Below are 27,126 nucleotides of genomic sequence, written 5' to 3'. Positions count from 1 at the left end.
ACCTTCAAAGGTTTCATGGTTCTCTAAATCTAATCCTGGAAAACCGAAAATAGATTTCCCTCAAACTAAGGAGCATTTCTCCCCACTACTCTAAGCCAAACACAATCACTGTAATAACAGCACCTATTATTATTTTAAGTATCTACTATGTATTCACTATTCTAAGTACTTTACACATACTCTCTCCCATTAAACAAGGTAACCAAAGAACCCCTCCCTAACTCCTCCCAGCTAGCCTTGAAACAAAGGATCCCATACAAAGGATTTGACCTCCTGAAATCTTGGCAGAACTGCAAGATGCCCCAGAATCAAAAAAAAAAACAAAAAAAAACTACCCACTAGAAATAAAATAACATAACCTAACCATCACAGAATCCCTTCGTGAATAGGAGCCAGGGTAGAAAATCCTCACAGACGAAGGAAAAAAAAATATATGTACAGCATTTAACTGAACACACACATTATTAAACTTTCAAAATGTACCAGAGACTATAATAAAAAGATAAAGATGAAGATAAAACTGTCATTGCTTTCTAGAATCTAATTTTGTTGAGTGGGTGAGGGACACAGAGCTGGGAACATGGAGTGTGAGAATAAGAGGGGACAGATACACAACCATTTACAATACAATACGTGAATACAGGTGGTGCGGGGGCAAATCATAGGTCTCGAACACAGACATACCTGGGTTCCCCGCCCAACTCTACAACTTATCGTCTGAGTGAGGTTGGCCAAGTTGCTTGACCTCTTCTTGCCTCAATTACCTCATCTGTAAAAAGGACAAACATTACCTACCTTGTAAGGTTGTTGGAAGAATAAAATTGGATAAATTATGTAAGAGCCACATACAGTCTCTAGCTCACAGAATGTACTCAATCAATAATTATGAATATAAGCATCAGACCAGAAGTACATCCAAAGCACTACAGGAATCCTCTTGAAGAAATAAAATCTGCCTGAGGAAGACAGGGAAGAATTCACAAGGGGAGATGAAATCTGAACTAGGTCCAAAAATTAATCACAAGTGTGACAGACAGAAGATGGGGGGCAGGAAAAGGAGTTGTTCACTAAAAATCTAACACCCTTAATTCAGTTTGAGAGAAGGAAGGTAAAATGCTTGGTAAAGGCATCCTAAATCAGCATTTCTATTATAGAATTCACCACTTTGTACTGAAATTATGTGTTTCAATGGGTGTAAGTTTATGAAAGTCAAGAATCGTGTTACTCATTTTTGTACCCCAGCACTTAGCAGAGCACGCGAGTATTCGTGCTTCATTCGTTTAGGTATTCGACTTAACAAACATCCTGTAGAAAATACAAACAGGTCGTTTGCTATCTAAAGCCTGGAAGACATCTGACAGCAAAAAATTGCTATAACTCTGGAAATAAAACCATCAAACCAAATTAAGGAATGATAACATCTCGATAAGTATACTAAATTCAACAGTGTAAACTCATGAACTCACTTTCTCTCCAAGTGGTTCAATAGTTCTAACCAGAGGTGCTCAATTCAATCATCTACGGAATGTTTAAAAAATATACTTGCCTCAGAGTTACCATTGACCTTCACATATAAAACAGGCCTTTAGTAAGGAAAAAAAATGTGTGTGCGCATGCGTGGCTGCAGGCGGGAAGTGCGCCGCAAAGCAAACCCAGCTCGTGTAGAGGGCTCCACAGGTAACTGACTGCAGTGTGCAGTACCACCCTACCCGCCCCCCATACACCCCCCTGTACCCACCCCCGCCTCCCATTCACCCCTGTCCAGTTTTAGAACTTCTATTAGGTCCTGAGTGGGACTAGTCACTTCCCAGCTCTAATTAAAATGACTCAGCTGAGCCCTCTGCACCAGCACATACACACGGGTAACTGGGGCAGATTATATTTCTTCAAGATGACTACAACAGTATCTCCTGTCCCACAAGCTCTACTAGAACCTCCAAGCCCCCTTCACTCCCATCACCAAGAAAAGTCTAATTCCCCTCCCTTTGCATTGGGGCCGGCTTGTAACTGCTGTAACCAACAGAACATGGTAAAAGTGATGCTTTAAGACTCCCAGCACAGGGTCATAAAAGGGGGTGCAGCTTCTCTCCCTTGTTAGCTTGAACACAAGCGTTTGGAGAAAAGTCTCACTATCCTGAGGCTACAGGCTCTGAGGAAGCCCAGGCCATATGGAGAGGCCAGGTGTAAAACTCGCAGAAGACAATCCAGCTGAGCTCCTAGCCAATATCAACTATCAGACGTGTGAGTGAAGATGCTTCCAGATGTTTCCAGCCCTCCACTGCTGGATCACCTCTAGCCTCTGAGTCTTTCCAGCTGAGCATCCAGACATTGTGAGGTAGAGACACGCTAATCCTCCTGTGGCCTGTCTGAATTACTGACCCACAGGATCCATCAAGGTAGTAATAAAATTTACACCCCTAACTTGTGGTATGGTTTCTACACTACAACAGCAACTGAACAGTCAAAATTTTATTAGTTACCCTGGATCACAGACTTATCATTAAAGAATTAAATGTTGATTCATCTGAAGCCTCAGAATTCCCTCTGTTCATCTCAATCAGTTACCAAACTAACTCCTGACCATGTTACATTTATAAATTCCACTTTACTGCTTCAAGCATAGATTCTGAAACTTCCACCTACCCTCCAGCCAATTCTATTTTATTAACCCATTACCTTGAAACTTCACCTTCCTGAAATTTCACTTTCTAACTTCCTGACCACAGCAGTGCTCCCTGGCCTCTCGTCCCCAAATTTGGAACCCAGTTGAACACAGTGGCTTACCCCATAAATTCTGGTCTGATGACATTATTCAGGAAATGAGAAGAAAAGAGAATCCAAGAGAAAAATGACTTAATTATGCCAGTTAAACTCAAATCTTACCATAATCTATCCATAAAAGCAGATCAGTAAAGTTATTTACCTATACAATCCAAAACAGCAAATAATGAAACATATTTTATATTTGTCTTTAAACTGCACTCTATGATTTCTAAAACATATCTTCCTTTCTGAATATTTATATTAAAATTATTTTACCTTCCCCAACAGCCACTAAATGACACTATGGGAAAATCAGTACAAGTATATGGTAAGAAGGAGAAATATGTTTTAGGAGAAAATACATCAAGAATAATTCACAATCTCAACAGTATGGAGGTATCTCAGGAATCTGAAAATGGAACTACCCTATGATCCAGTAATTCCACTCCTAGGCATCTACCCGGAGAAATCCAAAACTCCAATTCAAAAATCTGTATGCACTCCTATGTTTATTGCAGCACTTTACACAATAGCCAAGATATGGAAACAACCGAAATGCCCATCGGTAGATGACTGGATTAAGAAGCTGTGGTACATTTATACAATGGAGTATTACGCAGCCATAAAGAAGAAAGAAATCTTATCATTTGCAGCAACATGGAAGGATCTAGAGAACATTATGTTAAGTGAAATAAGTCAGAAAGAGAAAGACAAGTACCATATGATCTCACTTATATATGGAATCTAAAGAAAAGACTATGTGAATGAACTAATCAGAAACAGTTTTGGGGACACAAAGAAAAAACCGAGAGTTGTTAGATGGGTGGGGGGGGGGGTTGGGGATAAGGGGAAAGGTGAAGGGATTTGGAAGCAGCCGGTAACCACAAGATGGCCTCAGGGTTTTTTTGAAAATTAATTTGGGGAAGGTATTCAATAATGTTGTAAAGATTTTGTTGGGTATCCAATGGACATGCGTCCTATTTGGGAGACCACCTCAGGGATACTGTGGATGCCTGATCATAGCATTGTGCACCAGAAGCTAAACATTAATGAATGCCAACTATAATTTTATATATATAATGTGATGGTTCAGTGTGAGGTCGGAGGGATAGTGGATGGGGGAAGGGGGGTTCACAGTGTGAGGGATATAAATGATGAACGTCTAAGTATTACCTTGTCTTGTACACCTGAAACTAATAAATAAATAAAAAAATAAAAAAAAGAATAATTCACAATCTCAACTAAAGAATAAATATCAATTACCACTTACATAGATAACTTTACATAACTAGTTCTTATTCACTAGCCAAACCAGAATGTTAAATTGATCAATAATAAAAATAACAAGTGTCTAATGAAAAACATATAGTAACTTTTATTTTTACCCTATTTCTTATTGATGTATCTTTTTTAAATTTATAAAATAAGAAAATTAGGAATATTACTTATAATTCATGATTCCAAAACATTTTCCTATAACATAAAGGCTAATAATCAAAAGAAAAGAAGGTCAATAAAAGGCCTCATTTAAGCATCATTAAAGCATCACCTGCCAATGTTACCTTACAGAAATAAATGTGGGAGTAACGATGGTCTCTTCCTGTCTAACAAATGATACAATTTATTTGTATGAGGTTCTAGTCAGGGCTCTAAGTTTGACCAGGTCATGAAATATGACATGAGGAGAAAATTCTATTATAATATCTAAGGACACTGTATTCACTGGGATAAATATACACAACTATAGACAACAAAAGTCTTTTTTTTTAAATCCAAAGGCAGGTTAAGTCATGAAGAAACTTCTTTGGTTTATAAAAGTTCTTAGAGATAAAAATATACAATCAGCACAAAAACATAGCTAAATGTGTAAGCACAATGAGATGCCTTTTATGGTTCTATTTTGCTAAAGCAGTTAGTTAATGGGAACTGCCATGTAAAATGATTTTTTTTATGAAAAACATCTTCTTTATTACTAGCCAATCAAATTTCATTTTTATTACTGATGTAGAAAAGTTCAAAACCATGATTCATTTATAGAGCATACAAAAATAAGAAAAGTGTTCAAGAATAGAGGATCAGTTACAAAGCATTAAAAAATTAAAACATGCATTTCTCTTACTGGCAAGGCAAATACTTCTACATATAAATGTCTGGAGCTGGATTTGCTGAATATTGTAACGTCTGTCTTTGAACAAAAAAATGAGAAGCCTGAATTTAATATCTCATCTCCATTTGATATCTTCAATCCGTCTCATAACTAGTTATCAAGAAATTTCAAAGATGTTTGAAAAATGTTAAGAAGTTTGATGATGTTTTCTTTCAATTTTCACTCAAATATGGAAAGCTTGAGCTAACGTTAATAACTCAAATATCTTCCAGAAACGAGACAGACAAATTTTATGGGGCACCTATCACCAAAATCTTTTAAGTTAAAAACTAAAAATCATGTAATTTTGGAATATAAAATGTTAATAAAGCATGTAAGAAAATAAAAACTCACATTATGTTTAACTATGGACTATTTCAAGATCCGAAACAAGCCTTTCAAGTGATCATAACATCATTATCAAAGTTTTCTAAAAGGCAACGAAACACTGCCTCTAAGAATTTGGGTTCCAACCTATTCATGAATACAAGTATGATAAACTAGGCCACACTGCTGTCAATAAATTGCACTTTGCCTGTACTATGAAGGATAACCATGCTCTGCTTCTCCATCTGCCCCTTCAATATCTACTTCACATGTGCCAGCTTGATAAGCACTACAGTATGAGACTGTTTATGTAACTAATATGAATTTAAAAAGGTTCTCTGAAATGTGACTGCCAGTTCAGTAACTTCTCAATAATTCCTCAGTGCCTTCCTCAATATTGGAGAATCCTCAGAAAACTGAGCATAAATAACTAACAAAGTCTCTTTACTTTTAAGAACAAAATTATTAAACGTGTTGTGTGTTTTTTTAATTATCTATTGCAATTATCATCCTTAGATATTAGCACATGCAGATACAAGAGCCTTGATTATCATTTTCTTCATTCTCAATAAACCTTGGGAACAACAGATCACTTCTATTTTACAAAGGACTTTTAACCTATGTTTTCCACTTCTTTGTGCCCCTAGAACTCTTGTGAAATGCTTTTAAAGTACAGGTTTCCCAGGACTTCTGTGGAAGCAGGATGGAATAGAAACACTTTATTACTGATAAAACAAAAATTTTTAAACATGCCTGTTTTGATTATACTTACTTTCAGGATGCTTACATATAGGTTTCATGGAACCCATAAAACTACTTTCCCAAATCATACTACAAATTAATGCTACTGCTAGACTGAAGTTATTAATAAATTTAAATAATTAAGCACCCACATGCTCACAATGAGATAAATGAAATATTCCAAGTCTTCTTTTTTCATCCTTTATATAGTTTTGAGCTTCTAAATAAAGAACAGACAGAAATTGTCCTGATTTCAAAAGATTAATAATGACAGTACAATGAAATTAACCAATATGCTTAAAATATAGCAAGGCACTGGTAAAATAATAAGATCATTCAGAAAAGATGGTATGTAAGTTAATAAAAATAAAGACACTGGACATTTTCTGCTGTCCAAAATGGTAATGGGATAACATCCTCAAAGGCTCTTGGGTAATAAAATAATAGAAACTACCATATATTGAACATTTAATACATACCCCTCTATACTAGGTGTTTAATATATATTTAAAATAGATTATACCCCTTTTACAAATAAGGAAACTGTGACCTAGAAGGGTCTGCCCAAGACCATAAAACAAGAGGCAGAGCCAAGCCTAGAACTCAGTTTTTCTGTCTTACTCCAATCATCTTGTTCCTAACCTTTATACTCTCTTACTAAGGGAGCTTCAATTTCCTCATCTAAGACAAGAACACCACCTATCTAACAGGATCCAATAGTTAGTATTCATGATTATGTATATAAATCATCTAGCACAGGGGCTCAAAACTGGACATTTACTCGTAATATCAGTAATCACATAATTATCAGTTATGTTTTTAAGGCTAAAACTGTTTGGCAATGTCTAATGAACAGGCCTCTACTGAAAATGACTCATAATATATATACAGAGGGTGCCAAAAAAATGTATACATATTTTAAGAAAAAGACTGTATTAAAATTGTAATACTCAATATATACCAATAACAAAAGATGAATACAAGTCATGCATATATATTTTTTTGGCACCCCTGATATATACCTATAACAAAAATTCAATTTTATAATGAAGAGAAACACGACTGGAGTTCATGAAATGTATAATCTTGAAATAAACAGAATAATTTGTTATAGGAGTAATTTTAACCATTGTAATAACTTAGATGTTTTATATTATTGAAATAAATTACATATTCTATTTATAAATAACTTTTAAAAACTTGACCAGATTTATATCTTCACACAGGAAGTTAGAGGCAGAACCCAGTAAAAGAGAAAAACTGATAGGTAAACAGCTAACAATAATATTAATGAACACTGAGTGCTTACAGTGTGCCAGACACAATCCTAAGCATTTTACATATTTTTCATTATCTTTAAATAATCTATAATTATCTTCACCATTCTGCAAATAAAAGGTTTAAAAAGGCAAGTCATTTGCCCAAAGTCACACATTTAGTAAGTGGTTGAGTAAGTACCCAGGTCTGACTCGCACTCCAGAGTCCATGGGCAGTGTGAAAGCAAGTTGAAGGAGGTGATAACTCTCAAGGTTTCTCCTGTTTAGTGCTCAATACTTCGCTCTCTTTCTTTTGCATGGATTGTTGGCACTATGGAGCCCTGCAGCCTGCACTCCTGGCACAGGATGGGCAAGTGAGGCAGGCCTATCCACCGCAGTATTCCATCCTTTCAGCTTCAGTGACTGCTCCAAATGTGGTCACACAGCATAAATGCAGCTACTCAATCCTGCCCTAAATACACTCATACCCACTGACAACTGGAAAAAAAAAAAAACTTTTTTAAACAGAAACTCAAGTAATATATTGGAAGAAATATATTTTCTTCCATTACAAGAAAAAAGGCAAGTCAAAATTTAAAATACACAGGCTGTTATAAAAGATTTCGAAACCATTCAATATCCAGGACTATTTGTATCCTTTTTTTAAAGTTCTAAGTCTACCATATCATCATCTCGAGATCTAAATTACTATTTCAAAATCACAATTTACCATTCCGTTCCATATTAGTAAGTTAAAAGAACAATTCAAATTTCTCGTCCACTTTCAGATGTTTATCCAGAGGAACTACTCAGCAGACACAAATAAGTCTACAAAAGCACTCTTTATGTAGAGAAAAATCATATACATCTGTGCTTTAGGATGCATCAACTTGGCTAGACTAAACTACATTTTCCAGAATTCCCTTTCCACTATGCTTCTGATTAGGGTGAGCCTCGAGGAATATTCTCTAGGAGACATTGGGAAGACAGAAGGGAGGCAATAGCCATTCTGTAGCATACAAAACACCTTCTCCCAGTTATTCAAACACTAACTTACGAGCTGCTGTGAAGAGATTTTGCTGATGTAATTGAAGTCCCTAATCTGTTGACTTGACATCAATCAAAAGGCAGATTATCCTGGGTGTACCTGATTTAATCAGCTGAGATCAAACGCTGCAAGCAGCACCTAAGGTACTGCCCGTGCTCTCTCTTCCTTCTGGATACCCCCTTGCTGGATGCCTGTCTGTAGACTTGGTACTTGGTTGGTCAAGCCCCACAGCATAAACCAATTCTCTCTCTCTCTCTCTCTCTCTCTCTCTCTCTCTCTCTCTCTCTCTCTCTCTCTGTGTGCGCGCAGAGATAGAGATAGAGGCAGAGATCCTACTGCTTCTGCTTCTCTGATTGAACTGATCAAAACAACACCCTAAATACCCATCAGAATAAGACGAAATGAAAATGAATTATGGTTTCACTACAATCAAATACTATCCAACCATTTAAAAATGATGATGTATAATTCCACTCAGACATGGAAAGAAATCTCAGTATGTTATTTAACAAAACAGGTTATTTAAAAAAAGTATGCATATTTTGTTATCTGTCATTTTTTAAAAATAATTTTAGGGAGAAAGAGATAACTTTGCTCACCAAAGTTTAAATTATGAGGATGGGATTTTAAAGTCTTAATCTGGGTGTTATGATTTTAGGTGATTTTTACTTTATTCTTTATATTTTTTTGGATTGTTTTCATTTTCTACAATGGCCATGTTTTCAGGAAAATATTAAAAAACAAAAACAAAACAAAAAAAACCTTTCTCATTTGACAGAGAAAAATGTCAGGTAGACTTACAGGTTAAAATGTGCCCAGAGCCTTAAAAGACAAACAGGAGTTATCCAAGCAAAGTGGACATTTCAGGGAGAGGGCAACACATAGACACTACAAGTAGGTTAGAAAGGCGAGTGTGTTCAAGAAAAGGAATGGCAAGAGATGAGCCTAGAGAGACAGACTTGGACTAATTTATAGTAAGTCTGTGTTTTATATGCCTCACTCCACCTACTGACAATGAGGAACTAATGAAGGTGTTAAAACAAGAGGAGTCACATTTGCATTTTTAGGAAAATAAAAATAACACAAACAAAACCCCACTGAGACTTGCAATATGGAGACTGTATTGGAAGGATACCAGAATGGAAGCAGGGAAACCAATTCAGAGACTACTACAGTAATCCAAGCCAGAAAAGCAGTGGAGATGGAGAGAATAAGTCTGAGTCACAGTAAGGAGTAAGAACTGAGAACTTGGTGGGGACATACTGGTAGTACAGAGACAGAAGCGGTTCGCTTAAACTGTGGAGTTCAGAGAAGCCTTCCAAAAAAGGTGTCCTTATGGAAAAGGCTTTCAAGGGGAGCACAATTTAGGATGCTGCCTAAATCTGTGTCTCCCTGGCCCACAACTTTTGCTCAAATAAATAAATGCTTAAAAAAAAAAAGAAAGAAAGAAAGAAAGAGAGAGAGAGAGAGAGAAAGGCAAGATGCCTTTAAATGTTTTCAAAAGAAATATCAAACAGTATGTTGGCTCACACTCACTGAAATGAAGAATAATGAGCAAAGTGTTAAATACATTAAAAATTAGAGCTCTCAACTACAAAAACAGTTATCATAGGACTATATATGTATATATCTCAAATCTTTTAAGACTGACCTCTTCCAACAAAATCCTATTACTGCCAGAAATAGAATATTCTGAAGCTGTTGGATTTGAGTTCTACTTATAAGTCACTTACGAGTCAAACATAGGGTTTCATACAAACTATTATTTTAGCTGCCCTTTTTTCACTGCTTGCCAAAATAAAACCTTTTAAATTTTTAAAATTACAATCACTTAAATTACAGAAGTAAAATATTCTCACTATAATAATTCAAACAGTTCAGAAACATAGTTTCTCTACCCTCTACCAATGCCCTACCCTTATTACCCTCAAATCACTAATTAAAATTAATTGAATATTCTTCTATGTATTTTTTGCTTATATATGCATGTTTAAATAGGGTTTATTTATTTAATAATGGATTCATACTATATGTATATTATTCTATAACTTGTTTTTATTTAAAATAAGCATAGCTTTCAAGCTAATATATTTAATAGGTGTACTCTTCATTTTCAGTATCTGTAATAATGTGGGCATACCACAATTTGATATATAATTAGGACACTTCTGGTTTTTTGCTATTACAAATAATGCTATAATTCGTATCGCTGTGTGATTCTCTTTTTTCTGTATATTTCTTTAAATACGGGTCCTTACATTTCTATCAGATAAATGCCCTGAAGAATTTCTGGGTCAAAGGATTGCATTTTAATAAATATAGTGATATTACGTTCCCAAAAAGTGGTAACAATTTACAGACTCACCAATAATTTGAGGGTAACTGTTTTCCCATGCCCTTGTCAGTACTTCAAATTATCATATTCATTTTTCCCCATCTGACAAGGTAGAAAAACTGTTATCTGCTTTTAGTGACAAAGAGCATCTTTTCATATGTTCACTGTCCATTTGCATTTCCCCATGTAGATCTTTAATTCATCTGGAATTTATTCTAGCAGTCTTATGACCTAGAAGTCCCAACACCATTTATTGAATTATCCATCTTTAAATGCCTCCTCCCAGAGTAACAGATCATTACAAATAGCTAAGATGGCAGACAGATAAAATGCCTAGAAATTCTTAAACTTCACAAACTGAAGCAAAATTCCAAACTTATTAAAAGTTTATTAAAAGACATTCATCATTTTTTTCTTTAAAAGAAAGCACACATTGGGACACATGCATACAGTATACCAATATCAGCATACACTGTGAAACGGTTGATTTTTAACATAGCAGCAATCTAAAATAAATCAATGACCTAACTTTTTTAAATAAATGGTAAACATATAGATAATTATTTTAAATCTCAATATTATTCATTATTTCAGGTCATGAGCATGAGCTGACAGGGGCACAGGGCACAACGGGGCACAAAACTGGTATGATCCCTGCTTTCAGGAAGTTTGCAATCTAGTGGGAGCTTCCCTCTCTCCTAGAAAACAGTGTATTTAAGTGACAAAACGAAAAAAAGAAATGTATGCTCACACAAATGCAGGGCACTTAAAAACATTTTGGCAAATTTTATGATATACTCAGTATTTTCCATTTCCAAAATACTACCTTATTTCAAATGTATCTATTCACTCTGGTGACTGTCTCTACTCATACTGAAAAACACTGCTAAGAAGAGTAACTCCATTTAAAGATGAACTGTTACTCCTCAACCTACAATACGTATGTCTGGTCTCCTCACTTTCTCAACAATATTTAATTTCTTTCACTACAGTAAATACAAACCTCAATAACAAAAAAAGTACAGGTCTATTTACATCAGTAATGTTCAGTCTATCAAAGCAAAGGTGTTTCTCAAAAGTTCACGTAGATTTAAAAATGTTTCAATTAATCCCAGAGACCTAGTAATGGCAGTGATTGTGTCGCTTGGAGATGAAACAAGAACTCCGGTGGCCCCTCAATGGCCAGAGGCTATTCATTAGTAACAATCACCTTAAAGTTTAGGTCCCGCGATCAGGCTGCCCCCACTCTTACAAAGAAGCCTCGGGATGTTTGGCCACGCCCCCCACCTCAATCCCAACCCACCGCCTCCTCCACGCACACCAGCCTCTCCGGACCAAACAGAGAGCTGGACAAAGCACCGCCCAGGAGAAGCAAACGTGCCTCCTACCAGTGCAGGGTGACCTTGGCTAAGGGTCTCCCCCTCAGTTTCCTCATCTGTGATGAGGTACTCCGTACCCGCCTCCATCCATAGGCCTGGGTCCAGCATCTAATGCCCACAAAGCAAGGGGAAAGCTGCAGCCCTCAACCCCACGCTGCTCTTCGCGGCTGCCCCGCCCCAGCCCTGGCCCGCGTCTGCAGTCTGCGGCCACGCGCTACCTGCGATCTGCGAAACGAAGGCTTCCGCCACTAGAGACATGTCGGCTGGGCGGCCCTGCGCCCGCGGGTCCTTCTCCCCGCGATTCTTAGCGTCCTCCTCCGCAACCTGAGGGACTTCGGGCAGCTAACAAGCCTGGCAACGGCTCGGACATGCAGAGCCCACCACCGCGGCAGTGAAGGAGGCGAGGATCCGAAGGTTACCGCCAGGCCCGGACAGGAACTTCCGGCGCAGCTGACAGCAGCGCGCGAGCGTTTCCGCCGGCCCCGCCTCCGCTCTCCTCCCCCCGGGCGCGCGGGCCGCGCGCGGTGGGATCCGGGGCAGGGCCTGGCCGGGGAGCGGTCGCCGGTCCTTGGTTTCCGACGACCCCAGGGTATGGGCAGGGGGACCCCAGAGGTTTTTAGTATCCTTTCTGTAAGCGAGGATTTTGTAAGCAAGAACGTTTTTAAGTAACACTAGATACCAGGCACTTTAAAAAATATATATAGCGTTCTATTTCATTTCATTTCATCCTCTTAACAACCCAGAAGATGATATTGTTATCGCCATTTTACAGATAAGGAAACGGGCTCAGAGAGTTTAAACTGCCTGCTTAGGGAGGCCGCTCAGGCCCACGTTAATTTCCTCTGTGCCACTATACTGCTAGGTTGATTAGTCCAGGGACAGACATTAGTGTTTAATTATTACTTTATTTCCTTGCTTACCACGGGGAAAGAGACTTGAGCAGCGTTTCAGCTGAGTTTGCCCTTCCACTCTGCACCCCAAATGAAGCTCATCTTGGAGAATAAATACATTCTCTAGTTTGACACACGCTGCTCCCCTTTTGGGGGGGGCAGAAAGAGGAAAAAACACTAAAACCCCTAAATGACTTTTTACCCTTTAACCTAATAACTTCTTAAATTATATACATACAATTAGAGAAAAATCAGAATATGTTACAGATTTAGAGGCATAAAATATTACAAGTGAAACAGACTTCAGAGAGCATCTGGTAGGCCATACTTCCTCTCCAGCATCTAGGAAAGAATCCTTCCCCTTGCCTCTTTGTAGCTTCTAGGGGTTGCCAGCAATCTTTGGCCTTCCTTGGTTTTAAACATATATCACTCAAATCTCTTGTCTCCATCATCACATGTCATTCTCCCTATATCTGTCCAAATTTCCCTTTTATGGGCATCAGTAATTGAACTAGGGCTCACCCTAATCCAGTATGACCCCATCTTAATTTCATCTGCAAAGACTCTTATTTCCAAATAAGGTCATATTCACAGGTACCAGGGATTAGAAACTTGAATTTATCGTTTTTTTCTTTGTTATTTTTTGGCAGCAGGAGGTGGGGGAAAGGCGTACAATTCTACCCACTACAGTAAATTCATGTTTTTTAAGGACTAATCTTATCAGTATTTGCATCACCCTCTGCAACCCTGAAACTTGTTAAATTAAATTTAAATTTCCCCAAAAAGCTTTGCATGGACATAAACAGAGCAGTGTTTTAAGAAGCAGCATCTTCTCACTGTCTGAGATTCAGAATTGACAAGAGGCTAAGATAATAAGTTTCTGTTTGTGCTGAGGAAGGTAACACTGATAGTAAAGAGTATATACTATGCCCAGTTTCCTCCTTTTTATCCCATGCATAATATGAACCAAGAGAAATTAACTGTTCCAGGTATTTCTGTGTCAATCAAAAGAAAATCTTTCAGTTCCTGTCTGTTCTCTACACAGTGGAGAATTACATATAACCTTTAAAAGTGAAAAAGATCCATCACCTATTTAAGTTCTACTATCAATTTTGGTTTATCACCATTAAAAAGCTGAAGATAAAATGTTTTGACACATGCATTGTTTTTTAGATTACTCCATGTCGTAGAGCTTGTGTGGGAAACTGAACCAAAGTCCTTAGAGAGTACTGAAAATTGGACTGAGGTAACCAAAATCCAACAAGTTCAAAAGGGCAGACTGAACCCCCAGTGTGGAAAACCATGGCAAGAGCCAGGGACTGGGCATACAGGCAAGAGAAACAGAGCAAGACGAGGCAAAGGCAAATGTACCCCTGAAATTTCAGTAAGTGTCTATGGCTTAGTGCATGGCACATGGATGAACTGGGGTGGCTGAAAGGTACTGGGTTGGGACTGACACCAACTCTGTTCTAGCAAGCTTTTGAGAAAGAACCAGGGATCTGCTGAGGGCACTGTCTGTGCTCAACCCTTTCTTCATTGTAGCCAGGGAAACAGAATCATCAGTGCCATATGTATTCACTTTTTCTCCCTGATTGACGGTTCCTTTGCTTCCCACACAGGCTAATTTAGGCTGGAAAAAATCTATAATGTGGGAGGTCTTTATTACTAAAAATTAAATCCAATAAAATGCAGATGTCTTGACAGTACCCACAAACAAGCTGTCTTTGTAATAAATAGCCAACTGGAGAAAATATATTTATGCATCTATATTAGAACAACTGGCAGCTTTAAAACTGAAGATCTGTTTAAAATCACCACAATTAAGGAAAATACAAGAAAACAAGCCACTGGAATTTTTAAGAATGAGCTTATAAAACAAAAGTGCTAGGGAATCCATATGTTACTAAAAGGATAATCACACAATTAAAATATTAATGCATGACTTTAACAGCCTTATTGTTTGCTCTAATAAAATCACTTTTCTCACAAAACTGTTCTGTCATAAGAATATTTTCAGGTCTCTAATCTAGATTTTATATTACTACATTATAGAAAATATACAGCTATCATATGAACTTTATTAAGATTAAAATACTAAGGCATTTTCTCTGAATTTCTTTTTTCTCTGATAGAATGTTAATATGTTTTTTAGAATGTTAATTTCTAAACGTAAATATTTTCTTTTTTAAAAACTGCCTGTAAGAGAAAAATTTTGGCTGAGATGCCTTCAAAATTATATAATTTATATGTCAATAATACAATAAATTCTAGCCTTTTTATGAAGTCAGTCCACCTCCCTCCCAGCCTTCATCAACAGAATTAATTATGGTTAATTCAATCAATCTAAGTAGAATGTTAACAAAGTTAAAACACTAAGGTAGCCAGTCTATGCCCCAGAGTTTTTCCGTTCATCTGTTAATAGTTTTCACTTTAAAAACAATGGAACTGTAGACAAATATAAGCAATCTAACATGAGGTTCACAAAGATTTTTTTAAAGGGTACAGAAATGTGGCAGCCATTCCTCCTTATATTTCTCAACTTATCTTTATTCCATGTTGTATAATTCCTAAGAAATCATGGCCAATCCAGGACTAAGTCATTGCCATTTTCTCACTCTTTGATCCCAACCTCCTGTATTTTAGGCTAGGATTCCTTCACATGAACTACAGACATATGGAACGACACTTTGGCAAGTATCTACATTATTGATTATAGTGGGCCTAGATTCTTTGAATATTAATTGGTTTTCAAGAGAAATTAAAATGCTAAATTTCCAAATTATTCTGCCAAAGTGGGCAGAATATGTATGTTGCCTCACTTTCAAAGCTTTGTTATTATTGGGAACTGAGTCTTTTAACTATATCTACTGAGGGTGCTCTTCACTGGTGGTTGATAAACGTCTTATCTGCAGTTACAGGAACTGAATTAGTTAGGACTTTTCTAGCTGCAAGTTATAAAAACACAATTAAACCTAGCTTAAATAAATTGAAGTTTATTGCCTCATCGTGGCAGAAAAGAAACCAGGGTAATTCACAGAACCAAAGGAATTACTCTAGGAACCAGGACCTTGTGCTTTTGCTCTCTGTCTCTCTCTTCACCTCTTATCTCCGTTCAGCTTTGTTCCTTTTAAGGGGAGACACACCTTTTCCCAGGTGTCAGGAAATATAGCTGCTAGTAGCACCAACCTGACATCTTCCTAGCTGGCAACCCCACCTTCCATATATTAATCCCAGGGAAGAATTGTAATTGCTTGAATGTTCTCACCTCTGGATTAAATACTTTATCCAAACGAATGGGTTCAATGATTGACCAGGCCAGGGAGGAATGAAACCTGTTACAAGAAGGAAAATGGGGGAAAAGATGGTAGGCAGCCAAAACCATAGTACCACGGTCTACAAGAAGAATCAATGCTTGTTTTAAAACTAGAAAAGTTGTTTAAGCTCTTTAATATTTTTCATTTCACTTCACAAAGGGAGTAATAAAATGTAATGATTCCTTCACAGCCCCAGATGGGGGAGGGGAAGAGAAATTCCGGTGATTGTGTTAACTAAAATAAAGAGCTCAGGATACCTTCAACAGAATTATTATATTTATTATGTATATATATTTATTATATTATTATATTTATGTGCAAGTGACTACTTTCACATACTACATGTAACGAGCTAACTCAACCCTAAATCATTATAGCAGTAAATTTACAGGTTTTCAAAACAAAACAAAACAAAAAAAACACAAAAACTGTCTTATTCCTTGGGGGATATAATGTCCTTCCAGAGCTGGCTAACAAGTATATATTCTTTCTGAAGCTATAAATTATGTGTGTGAACATGACAACATGGAAAACATGAATGATGCAATGTTAAGTAAAAATGGCACAATGTGAAGTGTGTTTTATTGTGAATACAATTATGTAAAAATATGTATATGAAAAAAACTGGGTGGGATTTCTCAAATGTGTTGTATCAAGGGGGTGGGATTTTTATTCTTTTTTTTTTTTACTGTCTTCTAAATTTTCTATAATATTTTATGCCATTTTTATCGTTTAGAGAAAAAGTGTTTTATCATACTGGAAAAACTTTTTTAAAGGTGATATTATAGGAAGTGCTCTGACCTGTCTACATCCAGGCCTTGTTATTATACTGCCTTAATTATACTGCTAAGAACCTGTCTTAAACTAGCTTCATGTTCCATAGCAGAGAGTCACTCTTATAATAATAATAAGAGAAGAACATGTGCAGACAGAACAACATCCAAAAGATATTATTGTTTGATTATATGCCCTTATTTAAGACTGCAAATGGGCAAGACACATCTCATTGTGAGACTCTTACTGTTTAATACAGGATGATGTGTTGAACGGGAGTAACTGGCAAACTTTGTAGACTGGTTGTAGACATTCTTGCTTTTGACGATGGTTTGGCATTGGTTTTAGACTTTATCTGAGTTGTCATATTTTACCTCATAACCTTTAAACAAAGTGGAAGAGTTGGTGAAGGTCAATTAAGGCACCTGTCTACAACATGTATGTCACAAACAACTGGCAAAGAGATGGGCCTGAGCAGAAACTTGGAAGGACTCTTAAGCACTTGGAGCCATTTTGAGAAAAAGGTTCCCATGATAGAGAAATGGGTCACCTCTGATGTAAAGTCAGAATCTAGACGGTTATGCCAAATGACATGGCTGTCATTTTCCTTTGCCTTCTTTTCAAAGTAAAATCTATATCAGAGCATCAGTTTTATTCACTCATTCATTCATTCATCAGGTAATTATTGGACCCCATTTTGTAATGCTGAGCCCACAGCTAGATGATGGAGATACCACGGTGCACAAAATTCAGTGTCTGCTCTGAAATACAATCTGAGAACATGGATACAATTGAGAAGGTGGACAAGCAAACAAGCCATTTCAACACAGTGATAAGGGCTATGAAAGAGCATCCAAACCTATTTAAAGTCATAGGCAATGTTAATTAAGAAATGTTTTAAGTCGCTGTGTTGCCATAGCTAACACAACTCTTCAGTGTAAGCTAAATGCCCTTGCCAGGATACCGAATGCCTTTCTGAAACTTATGTATACGAAAAATAACTCCTTGAGCTGGATAAACTACACTTTCAAGAGCCCAACAGTTCATCAAATATCTAAGTGTTCAAAGGGGTAATGAACAATTTGTCATGTGTTTGAACCTCACAATCTCTCAGAGACACAAGTAACATGCTTCTGTGCATGGCGATCCTTTTTTTTTTTTCCTTTCTAGATAAAATGAAAACATCTCACTACATAACTCTTCAAAATTAAAAGCAACCATTTTAAGCTGTTGCTCAGTTCAAATTTCAGTGTGAAATATTTGGTATCTTATCAGCTTTCTTTTTTTTTTTTCTTAAACAGTATCCTAGAAATAAAACACAGGAACTCAAAAGGAATAGAAACAACTAAAACTGGATTGCAGCACCTCTTGCCAGTCATAGCAATGATTCCCATTTTCTCTCTGGAAAGTTTTTTTTAAGTGACTGAATATTCCTCTCTTCCCTGTTGAACCCTGTCATTCATATGAACATACATGAGTTTTATCTAGATTTTCTATTTAGTTTTGTCTGTATATTACTGTCAGTAAAGAATCTAACTCCAAGTATAAGAAACACCCCCAAAAATCTGCTTCTGCTTCGTTTAAAATTGTACCTATAGTAGTGTCATCAAACTACTACTCCAATTCAGGAAAAAGAGATATTGTATGTGAAGTACTCAAAGCACAATAGATGAATCTGAACTGGATTTTAAGGCTGAAGTATTAAAAACTCAAATAAGAAGATCTTTCACTAACTTAAGAAGGGATAAGAGAATTCGATTTCTCCACACAGGACTCCCTCTTCCAATTTTCTCCAAAGGATTTGTCGTTAAAATCCCCCATACCTGAGAAAAGAGAACCTATGTCCATATATATGCCTATATACCTATATATACCTATATACCTATACACCTATATACCTATATACCTATATATACATATATAATGCACCTGTGTACATGTAGTTGCACACATACATAAACACAAATATGGAAAATAATCTCAGTATGTGAAAATGAGATGAATACAGAGTGAACAAAGATTATATCTAAGAATAAATTTTAAAATAATTATAATAAATTTACTTTAGTATCTAACAACAGTTTAAAGATCATGTAAGTCACCTACATACTTTTCTTATGATAAACTAAAAATATATCTTCCAACTTTTCTTTAATGCCCATTATCATGTTGAAGTGTATGTTTACAGCAAGACATAGGCTTTTAGGAAAAGAATGGCATACTGGAAAACACTTTTAGCTTATCAGCCCTTATCGTGTTGTAGTAAGAAAGCATATTTAAAAAAGTGGATGTTGGATTAAAATGCTCTATAATAGGCCTAAAATTAAAATTAATATCATAGCCTTCCTAGTTGTTTTTAAATTTAAGTTTTTAAGTATTTATGTATGTACTCCTAATACCTGAAGTTATGTCCCATTTTATATCATTGTTTTTAACTTTTGTTTTGAATGTTAGATTTCCAGTAAAAGTGGCAAAAATTGTACAGTTCCCATATATCCTTCACTCAGCTTTTCTAATATTAGCATCTAGTAATAAAATATATTTTTGTATTTTATATAAATACAAAATTGTATTTACAAGTGTAATGCATTTGTATTTGTAAAATTGTATTTGTAAATGTAAAATATATAAAATTATTGAAACCAAGAAATTAACTAATCTACAATCCTTATGTTAATTTCTCCAGTTTCCCCACTCACTTCTACTTCTTGTCCAGACTCCCATGTTGCATTTAGTTGTCATGTCTCTAGTCTCTTCCAATATGTGACAGTTGCTCAGTTTTTCTTTTTCGTTGACTTCCACGACATCGACACTTTTGAAAAATACTGGTCAGTTATTTTGTAGAATGAATCTCAATTTGGGTTTCTCTGCTATGTCCTTGATAAACTGAGGTTATGTATTTTGGGCAAGAGTACCACAGAAGTGATGTTGTGCCTTTTTTAGTACATTATATCAGGGATACAAGTAATACATCTTATTACAGGTCATGTTAAATTTGATTACTTGGTTAAGGTGGTATCTGTGAGTTTTCTCCACTGTGCGGTTACAAGTATTTTCTTTGTAATGAATAAGTAAATTATGAGAGATATGTTAAGATTATGCAAAATCCTGCTTCTGATCATCCTTTTATCCACTAATTTTAGTATCCATTCATGGCTCTAGTCTGCAATTATTATTACATTGGTGTTTACCTAAGGGTGATTTCCTATTTTTAGCATTCCTTCAATATTTTTTAATTAGAATCCTACAGCAAGAAAAAGTGGTGCCTTATCCCTTTTATTTATTTATTTATTTATTCAATTATTTATTTATATCAGTATAGAATCATGCATATTTATTTTATTCTATTGGTTATAATCCAAAACTATCATTGTTTATTTTATTACTCATATTTCCCCAGATTTGCCTAATAGTACATTTTTCAAGTTGATTCCTGTGCCTTTTCAAATGCCCCTATCAATTTTCGAGGATTTCCTTATTTTCTAGCACTAGATGTTCCAGGCTTATTTTGTATTTTCCCTGCTGCAGCCATAGAATCAATGATTTTCGAAGGAACCTGGTTTCTGTTAGTGGAAAATGATATTTAGAAACCAAGACCTGGTTGCTAGCTATGCCAATGCCACTGCTTCCAGACCTATTCAGTGGATAAAAGTAGAAAGTACATGTGTATATAGTAACACATGCACACACACACACACACACACACACATCTATACTTATTTCTAAAACTACCTGTGTGTATGTATGTACATATATACCTATATAAGTACATATGTGTATACACATATATGTGTATAAATATATAAAATCATGAGTTCATACTGATGCCTTCTCAATTTTAATCCAGCATCATAAAATTCATTCTAGCCTTTCCCCCTTTTTTTACTTGTAATTTCTTTCTCTGAAAGTGAGAAACCTGGCTCTCATTATTCACAATATATTTTCTTATTTGTTCAGTCATAGTATATATATAGTTTCAGAATTGCAAACCCATATCCCCCCATGAGAAACAAATTTACTAAGTAGACTACAATATTTTTGTGAAGGATTTTTGTCTTTTGTCTTATAGCTTATAGTCAAAAAATGATTTTCCAACGTTAGTTAGGTTAGTTCTTTTCTTCCCCACCTACTTCATGTGATTACATTATTCACTTAATACACTTAAGTTCATGAATTGCTCTTCATGTTCAATTTGAGGTTTCTCCCAAGTCCTAACTAATTTTAATTATTTATTTGGGGTGGGGGGGAGCATATGAAATATGACAGTGGTTCTCAGAGTCAAAGCAATATAAAAAAACATACACAAAGAAGTGTCACTTCCCCCTCATTCCTACAACACATTCTATCTATTCATTCTCATCCACTCCCTGTAGGTAACCAATCTCATTATTTGTGGTTTATCCTTCCTGCATTTCTTTTATGCAAATGAGCAGATAAATGTTTGTTTTCTTAAAATCTCTTTCCTTTTTACATGAAATAGTTTATCTTCCTCAATGTCTTTCTTTTCTCATTATTTTTTAATGTTATCCTGGATATTCTTGCATATTTACTTTTTTACATAAACTTTAATATCAACTCATAGAGCTCCATTTTAAAAAGCTTGTTGGTATTTTTATAGAAATTACATTAAATCTATAAATTGATTTAAGGAGAACTGACATCTTTATAATATAGACTCATCCTATCCAAGAATAGAGGATGTCTTTCCATGTGTTCAAGTCTACATTTTTGGCTTTCAGGAGAGTGTTTTGAATTTTTCACATCTAGGTTTTGCATGTTTCTTACTAAGTCTATTCCTGAGTATTTAATCATTTTTATTGCTATTAAAATAGGCTTTTCTCTAACTTCATGAACTGTAACTGGTTATTGTTTGTATATATACATAGAAAGAGGAACATACTGTGGGAAAAGAAATGTAGACATGTTGAGTTTGAGGTGGCAGCAGAATATACAAGTGAAAGTATTCTGGAAGCATTTTGAGAAGCAGAACTACAGCTAGGAGAGATATTAGGGATAGATTTTTAATTCATATAGGGGTGATGATTGAAACCAGGAGATGGAATATGATCCCAAAGAAAGAGAATTGTAAAAAAAAAAAAAAAAAAAAGAACCGTGAGCTGAGGCCTAAACCTTGGAGAAACCCAGGTTTAGGACATAGAGAGGAAGTAGGAGGAACCTCAGAACAAGGGAAGCCACAGAAGCCAAGAAAGAAGAAAGGTCCAAAAGAGTAAAAGTAGGCCTCTGTGGCAGAAGTAGCAAAGACAATGAGGCCTGAGCAAATGCCATTAGATGCAGATAATCCTAGTGTTCTCCAAAGCGTGGTCCCCAGCATTCTAGTTCCTTCAGGATGACAATAGGTATTATCCAAAAATGTTATGGAGATCAAAAAGTTTGGAAAACACTGGAGTAATCAAAATTAAACAGGTTTCTTTACTGCAGGACTTCTCAGAGCTATTAACATGTTCCTATAAATTATGAATTTCCAGAAAAGAGACTAATATGCAGACTTCTACACATTTTTTTAAACCAACTCACCTAAAGTTTCCTTAACCAATCTTTTTTCCAAACGGATTTCTCAGGATGAGGTATATCTTGGAACACACTTTGGAAATTTTAGAACACACTGTAAACCAATTTTCCTTAGCCACCTCTCTGTCCTCAAAGTCAACACAGAATCTAGGAATTTCATTTTTGTTTTACAGGAAACCGAACCTTCTAACTCTGGAAGAGTGCCACAAAGTACTCCTAGTGTTGTCACACTGCGGCACCAGTTGAACAGCATGTTGGAAATTACTCTAAAGCCTGAGAGCCTGAGATAGCAAAAGGGTGCACTGAAACAGAAAGGGGCTCTGTTGAGAAGCCATTAGAGTGAAAAGGCCCAGGAGCACTGGGAAACTCACATGCAGTCTGGCAGCACACTTTCTAAACAGTCTGACCCGTGAGGTCAGAAAGACTCTGTGGTCGTCCAAAGCAGACCCTCAACCCTGGCAGTCCAGCAGCTGCAGGCTGTTTCTAGAAGGGAGCATCTCCTGCCGGGGACCGTCTAAACTGAGCCTGTAGATGGGCAACAACAAGGCAGACAGTTAGAATGGGGACAGGGCTGACTGAAATTCCATCTCTCAAACGGAAAACATTCCAAACTCAAAAAATTTTAATTTTGTTTTAATTTTCTAAAGTGAAAAATGACCCCTCAAACGATACTTTATTAGCAAAGGGATAACTGCTTCTCTTAATAAATGCCTTAAAAGAAATTACAGTGACAGTGGAAGCCAGACAGCAAAGAGTTGGATGAGTTTATCATAAATCTGTTCATGGAGATGTAGCATTCATTGAAACAGAAATTATGTTGCGTGCAAAAAGAAAAATGTTGCATGATATTTTATATTGAATTAAAGGGATGACAGTTACTTTATTACCAACTACTAAGGTAAGATTCTTCAGTTTGTAAATCCTAAAAGCATTTCACAATCTAGAGATCAGTAGGCATATAAATACAGTCAGATGTATCAGTGCCTACCTCGTAGAACTTTACCCAACTTTAGGTCCTACATTTCCTCGGGCTCTGAGCAAGTTCTAACCAAGCCTGGAAGCATATTGGAAACCCATTCCCATCAATATGAAGGGTCTGGAATTAGTCTTGTTACTCTAAGTCTGGTATCTAGAGGACCTGTAGTTCAAACCCTGAACTATGTCTTTCCTGCTCCCTACCTTCATGTATGCCTACTCTACACTATAGGACTTCTTTTCCCATTTGTTTTGTAACCCATTTCTCTCCAAGGATATACATCTGCCCTAAACACAAGCCCTCTTGCTACAGTCTTCACCATCCCTCTGCTCTTGTCAGTAGCTATCCTCCCCCACCCCCCCGCCCCCCCACCACCACTACCCCTACACTCTACCTGATCTGGGCTCTTGCTTCCAACTGGTTCTGAAATTTCACAACCACTATTCTGAATCATTTGACTTAAATTATCACCACTTCATGGAGATCCCTGTCACTAGGTCTCACCCAAAATATCTGATATTTTCAACATCAGCATTAATTGAATAAGATGGAAGTTCACGACAGTTCCATGGACATTAAGTTTTGCGTGCTGGCAACGCCCAATCGTCAGTCTTAGCCCTGCTTGTGCCCAAATAGCTCTCTGCTTAGAACAAGATCCCCAAATACCTTTTTAAATTTTTTAAAACTCCTTCTTCGAAGTCTACAGTTGTTTAAATCAGATGTTTGGTGATATCTAACTAATGCCTCCATTAATTGAAGTTCTTGGGTGGTCTAATCATGCTACTTAACGTATTTTCTGATCTTCACTCATAGTAGGTATCATGCAGGAACTGAGCTCCCACTCCCTGAACAAGAACGCAGGATGTGGTGAAGCCAAAAAGGAATACCCACGGAGCCATAGATAGGGGAGTCATACCATTATATTCTCGCTGGTGGCTGGTCGAGACACAAAAGCAAACATCTGCCAGTACCCCAACAAGGGTCTTCCTGCTCTCCAGTCTCGCTGGTGGCCAGGTGAAACACAGGAAGTAGGATCCACATGATCTGCAATCCGCCATCTGCACTTCCTAATCCCACTCGCTAGCCGCAATCCGTCATCCACTTCTCTGCCAACCAACCAAACCCCTAGTGTAGCCCTGGCAGTTATATTAGTGGCTAATGGCTAACTGGGTACAGCTGACGGCCACTCAGCCACAGCGGATGGCCATCTGATTACAGCTGATGGCCATCGAATAACCTTTCCACGTGAGGCCGAGAGCCTGGAACTCCTCTCTGGGACTCTGTCCCCACAGTCGGTTATTTCCTTGTGTGTTTTCTAATTTTAATCTGTGCAGCTTCCTCTGTGGAAATGATGTGCAACTAGGGTTAGAAAAGAGAGTTTTTGCATTTGCTTTTACAAAGCACTCCGGAATTTATAACAGTCTAGCCTACTTTTATTTATTTATTTTTGGTTGATTTCTCAGTGTGGAGCGAGTTCTTGGACCCCCACAGATGGTGTAAATTCAAATGACAAATCCATATGAGGGCTTGTGGTTATGAACTTTAAGTGGATACTGTTTTAGTCCACCCACTGCACAGGTGAAAAGCATCGAGCTCCTGGCTGCCTCCCTGTGTTGGTCAACAGATTTTTGCTATCTTGCCCTTTCTCTGAGGGCACAACTTTTCGGGGGTTCCAGCATTATGGGGGTATCTAACCTAACATTTGCCCACGGCTCTCATGGTCTTACATGGGATAATAAACCCAAGACTCTAGATTAACGAGACCAACACACTTTCCAGGGCAGCTCGAACACACCTTCCACCACATCATTTTGGTGTTCAATTCACTCTTCACTTTTGGTTTATAGGAATGTTTTATGTTATCCTGATTTCCAAGTGTTTTGTAATGAGAGAGTTTTTCAAGTTATCTAAACCACAGTTTTGCTGGAAATAGAAGCGTCAGTACCTTTTAACAACAAATAAAAAAAATCAACTGTTAACTCTATTAGTGTAATTATATTTCACCTAATATGTTTCTTACATAAACAAAAAGTACCTTCAAGAATAATAATGTAAGACCTCACAATGATGTATTTCAGAGAATCTTACTGTAGTTTATGTTTGTTATAAATCAGAAGGCCTAGAATGTAATTTCTGCTCAGTGAAATAATAAAATAGTACTTAGTTCCTTATCTTTTTTCCATATTCTTTTTATCTCCACTACCATTCTGGTTTAGGTCATTATCTCATGCCAGGATTTATAAAAAAGATCCCATTGATTTTCCCATTTCCTGTCTCTCTCAACTCCAAATCATGCCGTAGAGAACCACCAGATTAATCTAAAATGCTGCTTGTGGAATGACATACTTTCTACATATCTCTGATACTTCTCTAGACACAACGAAGACATTTACTCCTCATCTTCCTCTACTCCTTGTTCATTCTTGCTTCTGTTCATAATTCTCCTCCGCCCTTCTTCCTTCTCTTTGCATTTCCAAACTCCTGCCCATTGAAATATTCTGTGTAAGTCTTTTACCTGGAAAAGTTCTCTCACCTACCCCTCAGAAGCAATCTTGCTCTCTTTAGTCTACCACCACTAGTGTTTAGCATCTGAAATATTCACTTAGCATTTAGCATACAGAATACAGAGAACCCCCAATTTACAAACTTGTTACGTTCCAAATGTATCTTTGTACATTGGCTGCTTAAAATGCTGAATTCAATTTCCCTCAGAAGTCAGATTATAAGTGCTGGTTATATTTTGAAGCAGAAGTCACAGGAGTCTATTCAGCCTTTGATGAAACTAAACCAAAGTACTAATCGTACCAGTTCAAGAATCTACATATAGGTCACACTTTATGCTGTCCAAAAAAAGCAAGAGGTTGAATATTAATTTATTCCCCTTTTTTGATAAAGCAATAATTTCCACTCTTGGGCAAATTTCTACTTAATGTAACAAACAGTTATTGGACAATTACTAAGTTGTCCAGGAACTGTAGAAATACTGTGATCAAGACAGATACATTCCTTGGCCTCACTAAGGTCCCCTGTCCCCACCTCCTTCTTGTATGCAGTCTTCCCCATTTCATCACACCCTTCTCCCAGCGCCCAAAGTTTCTGACCTTGTTACTGGCTTGTTGGAAGTACTGCCATTCACCAATGTGGGAATTGCCAGAGAAAGGGTAGGTTTGGTTTGCAGGGTTGGGTGGCTGGTTTTTTGTGATGGTGGTGACAAAGGAAGTGGTGTCTGTTTTTGTTATATTTTGTTTGGGAGAGAGAAGGTATGTTGGGGAGAGATTCTATATTCTATTGGAACGTAAAGTTTGGCATGCTTGTGGGATACCAGGTAGAGATCTGCAGAGCGAAAAAATAGGGGAAACAATCTTAGAATTTATGTGGATAAGAAGTGACCTAAACCGGAGCAAGAGGTTTTGACTCATCAGTATACCACAGAAATCAGTTTCATCGTGGGTATGAATAAGGTCATTTTTGTAAGTGTAGGTCGCTTGAGGGTTTATTTTTTAAAGTATTAAATTGGCTGTGTGATCTTGCTCTTTATTTTGTTTTTTTTTCCTTGAGGGCATTTTACAATAACTAGTCTTCTCCCTTAGGGCAAAAACCTTTCCAATCCAGCTTTATGCGCCATAAAGATTTGCACACTATACAGAT

The 27,126-nt window shown here is 36.8% G+C and overlaps 1 protein-coding gene across 7 annotated transcripts in view; it reads right to left on the bottom strand.

The window, feature by feature from the left end:
• The window catches only part of MTX2 (metaxin 2), a 57,766-nt gene extending 45,313 nt beyond the window's left edge, over positions 1 to 12,453 (bottom strand). For 3 of the 7 annotated variants that reach the window (XM_081052335.1, XM_081052331.1, XM_081052334.1), the window contains exon 1: positions 12,214 to 12,424. Coding sequence is in view for 1 of the 7 variants with exons in the window: in XM_081052330.1 (XP_080908456.1) it covers positions 12,214 to 12,253 (40 nt within the window). In the remaining 6 variants the exon portion in view is untranslated. Of the gene's footprint in view, positions 1 to 12,213 lie in introns of all 7 variants that reach the window. The other 4 variants (XM_081052336.1, XM_081052333.1, XM_081052330.1 and 1 more) reach the window with 3 other exon arrangements.
• Positions 12,454 to 27,126: the final 14,673 nt, after the last annotated feature.

Source organism: Rhinolophus hipposideros (genome assembly GCF_964194185.1).
Source record: "Rhinolophus hipposideros genome assembly, chromosome: 6".
In the NCBI taxonomy this organism is placed as follows: domain Eukaryota; kingdom Metazoa; phylum Chordata; class Mammalia; order Chiroptera; family Rhinolophidae; genus Rhinolophus; species Rhinolophus hipposideros.
This window is presented reverse-complemented; position numbering and strand designations above follow the sequence as displayed.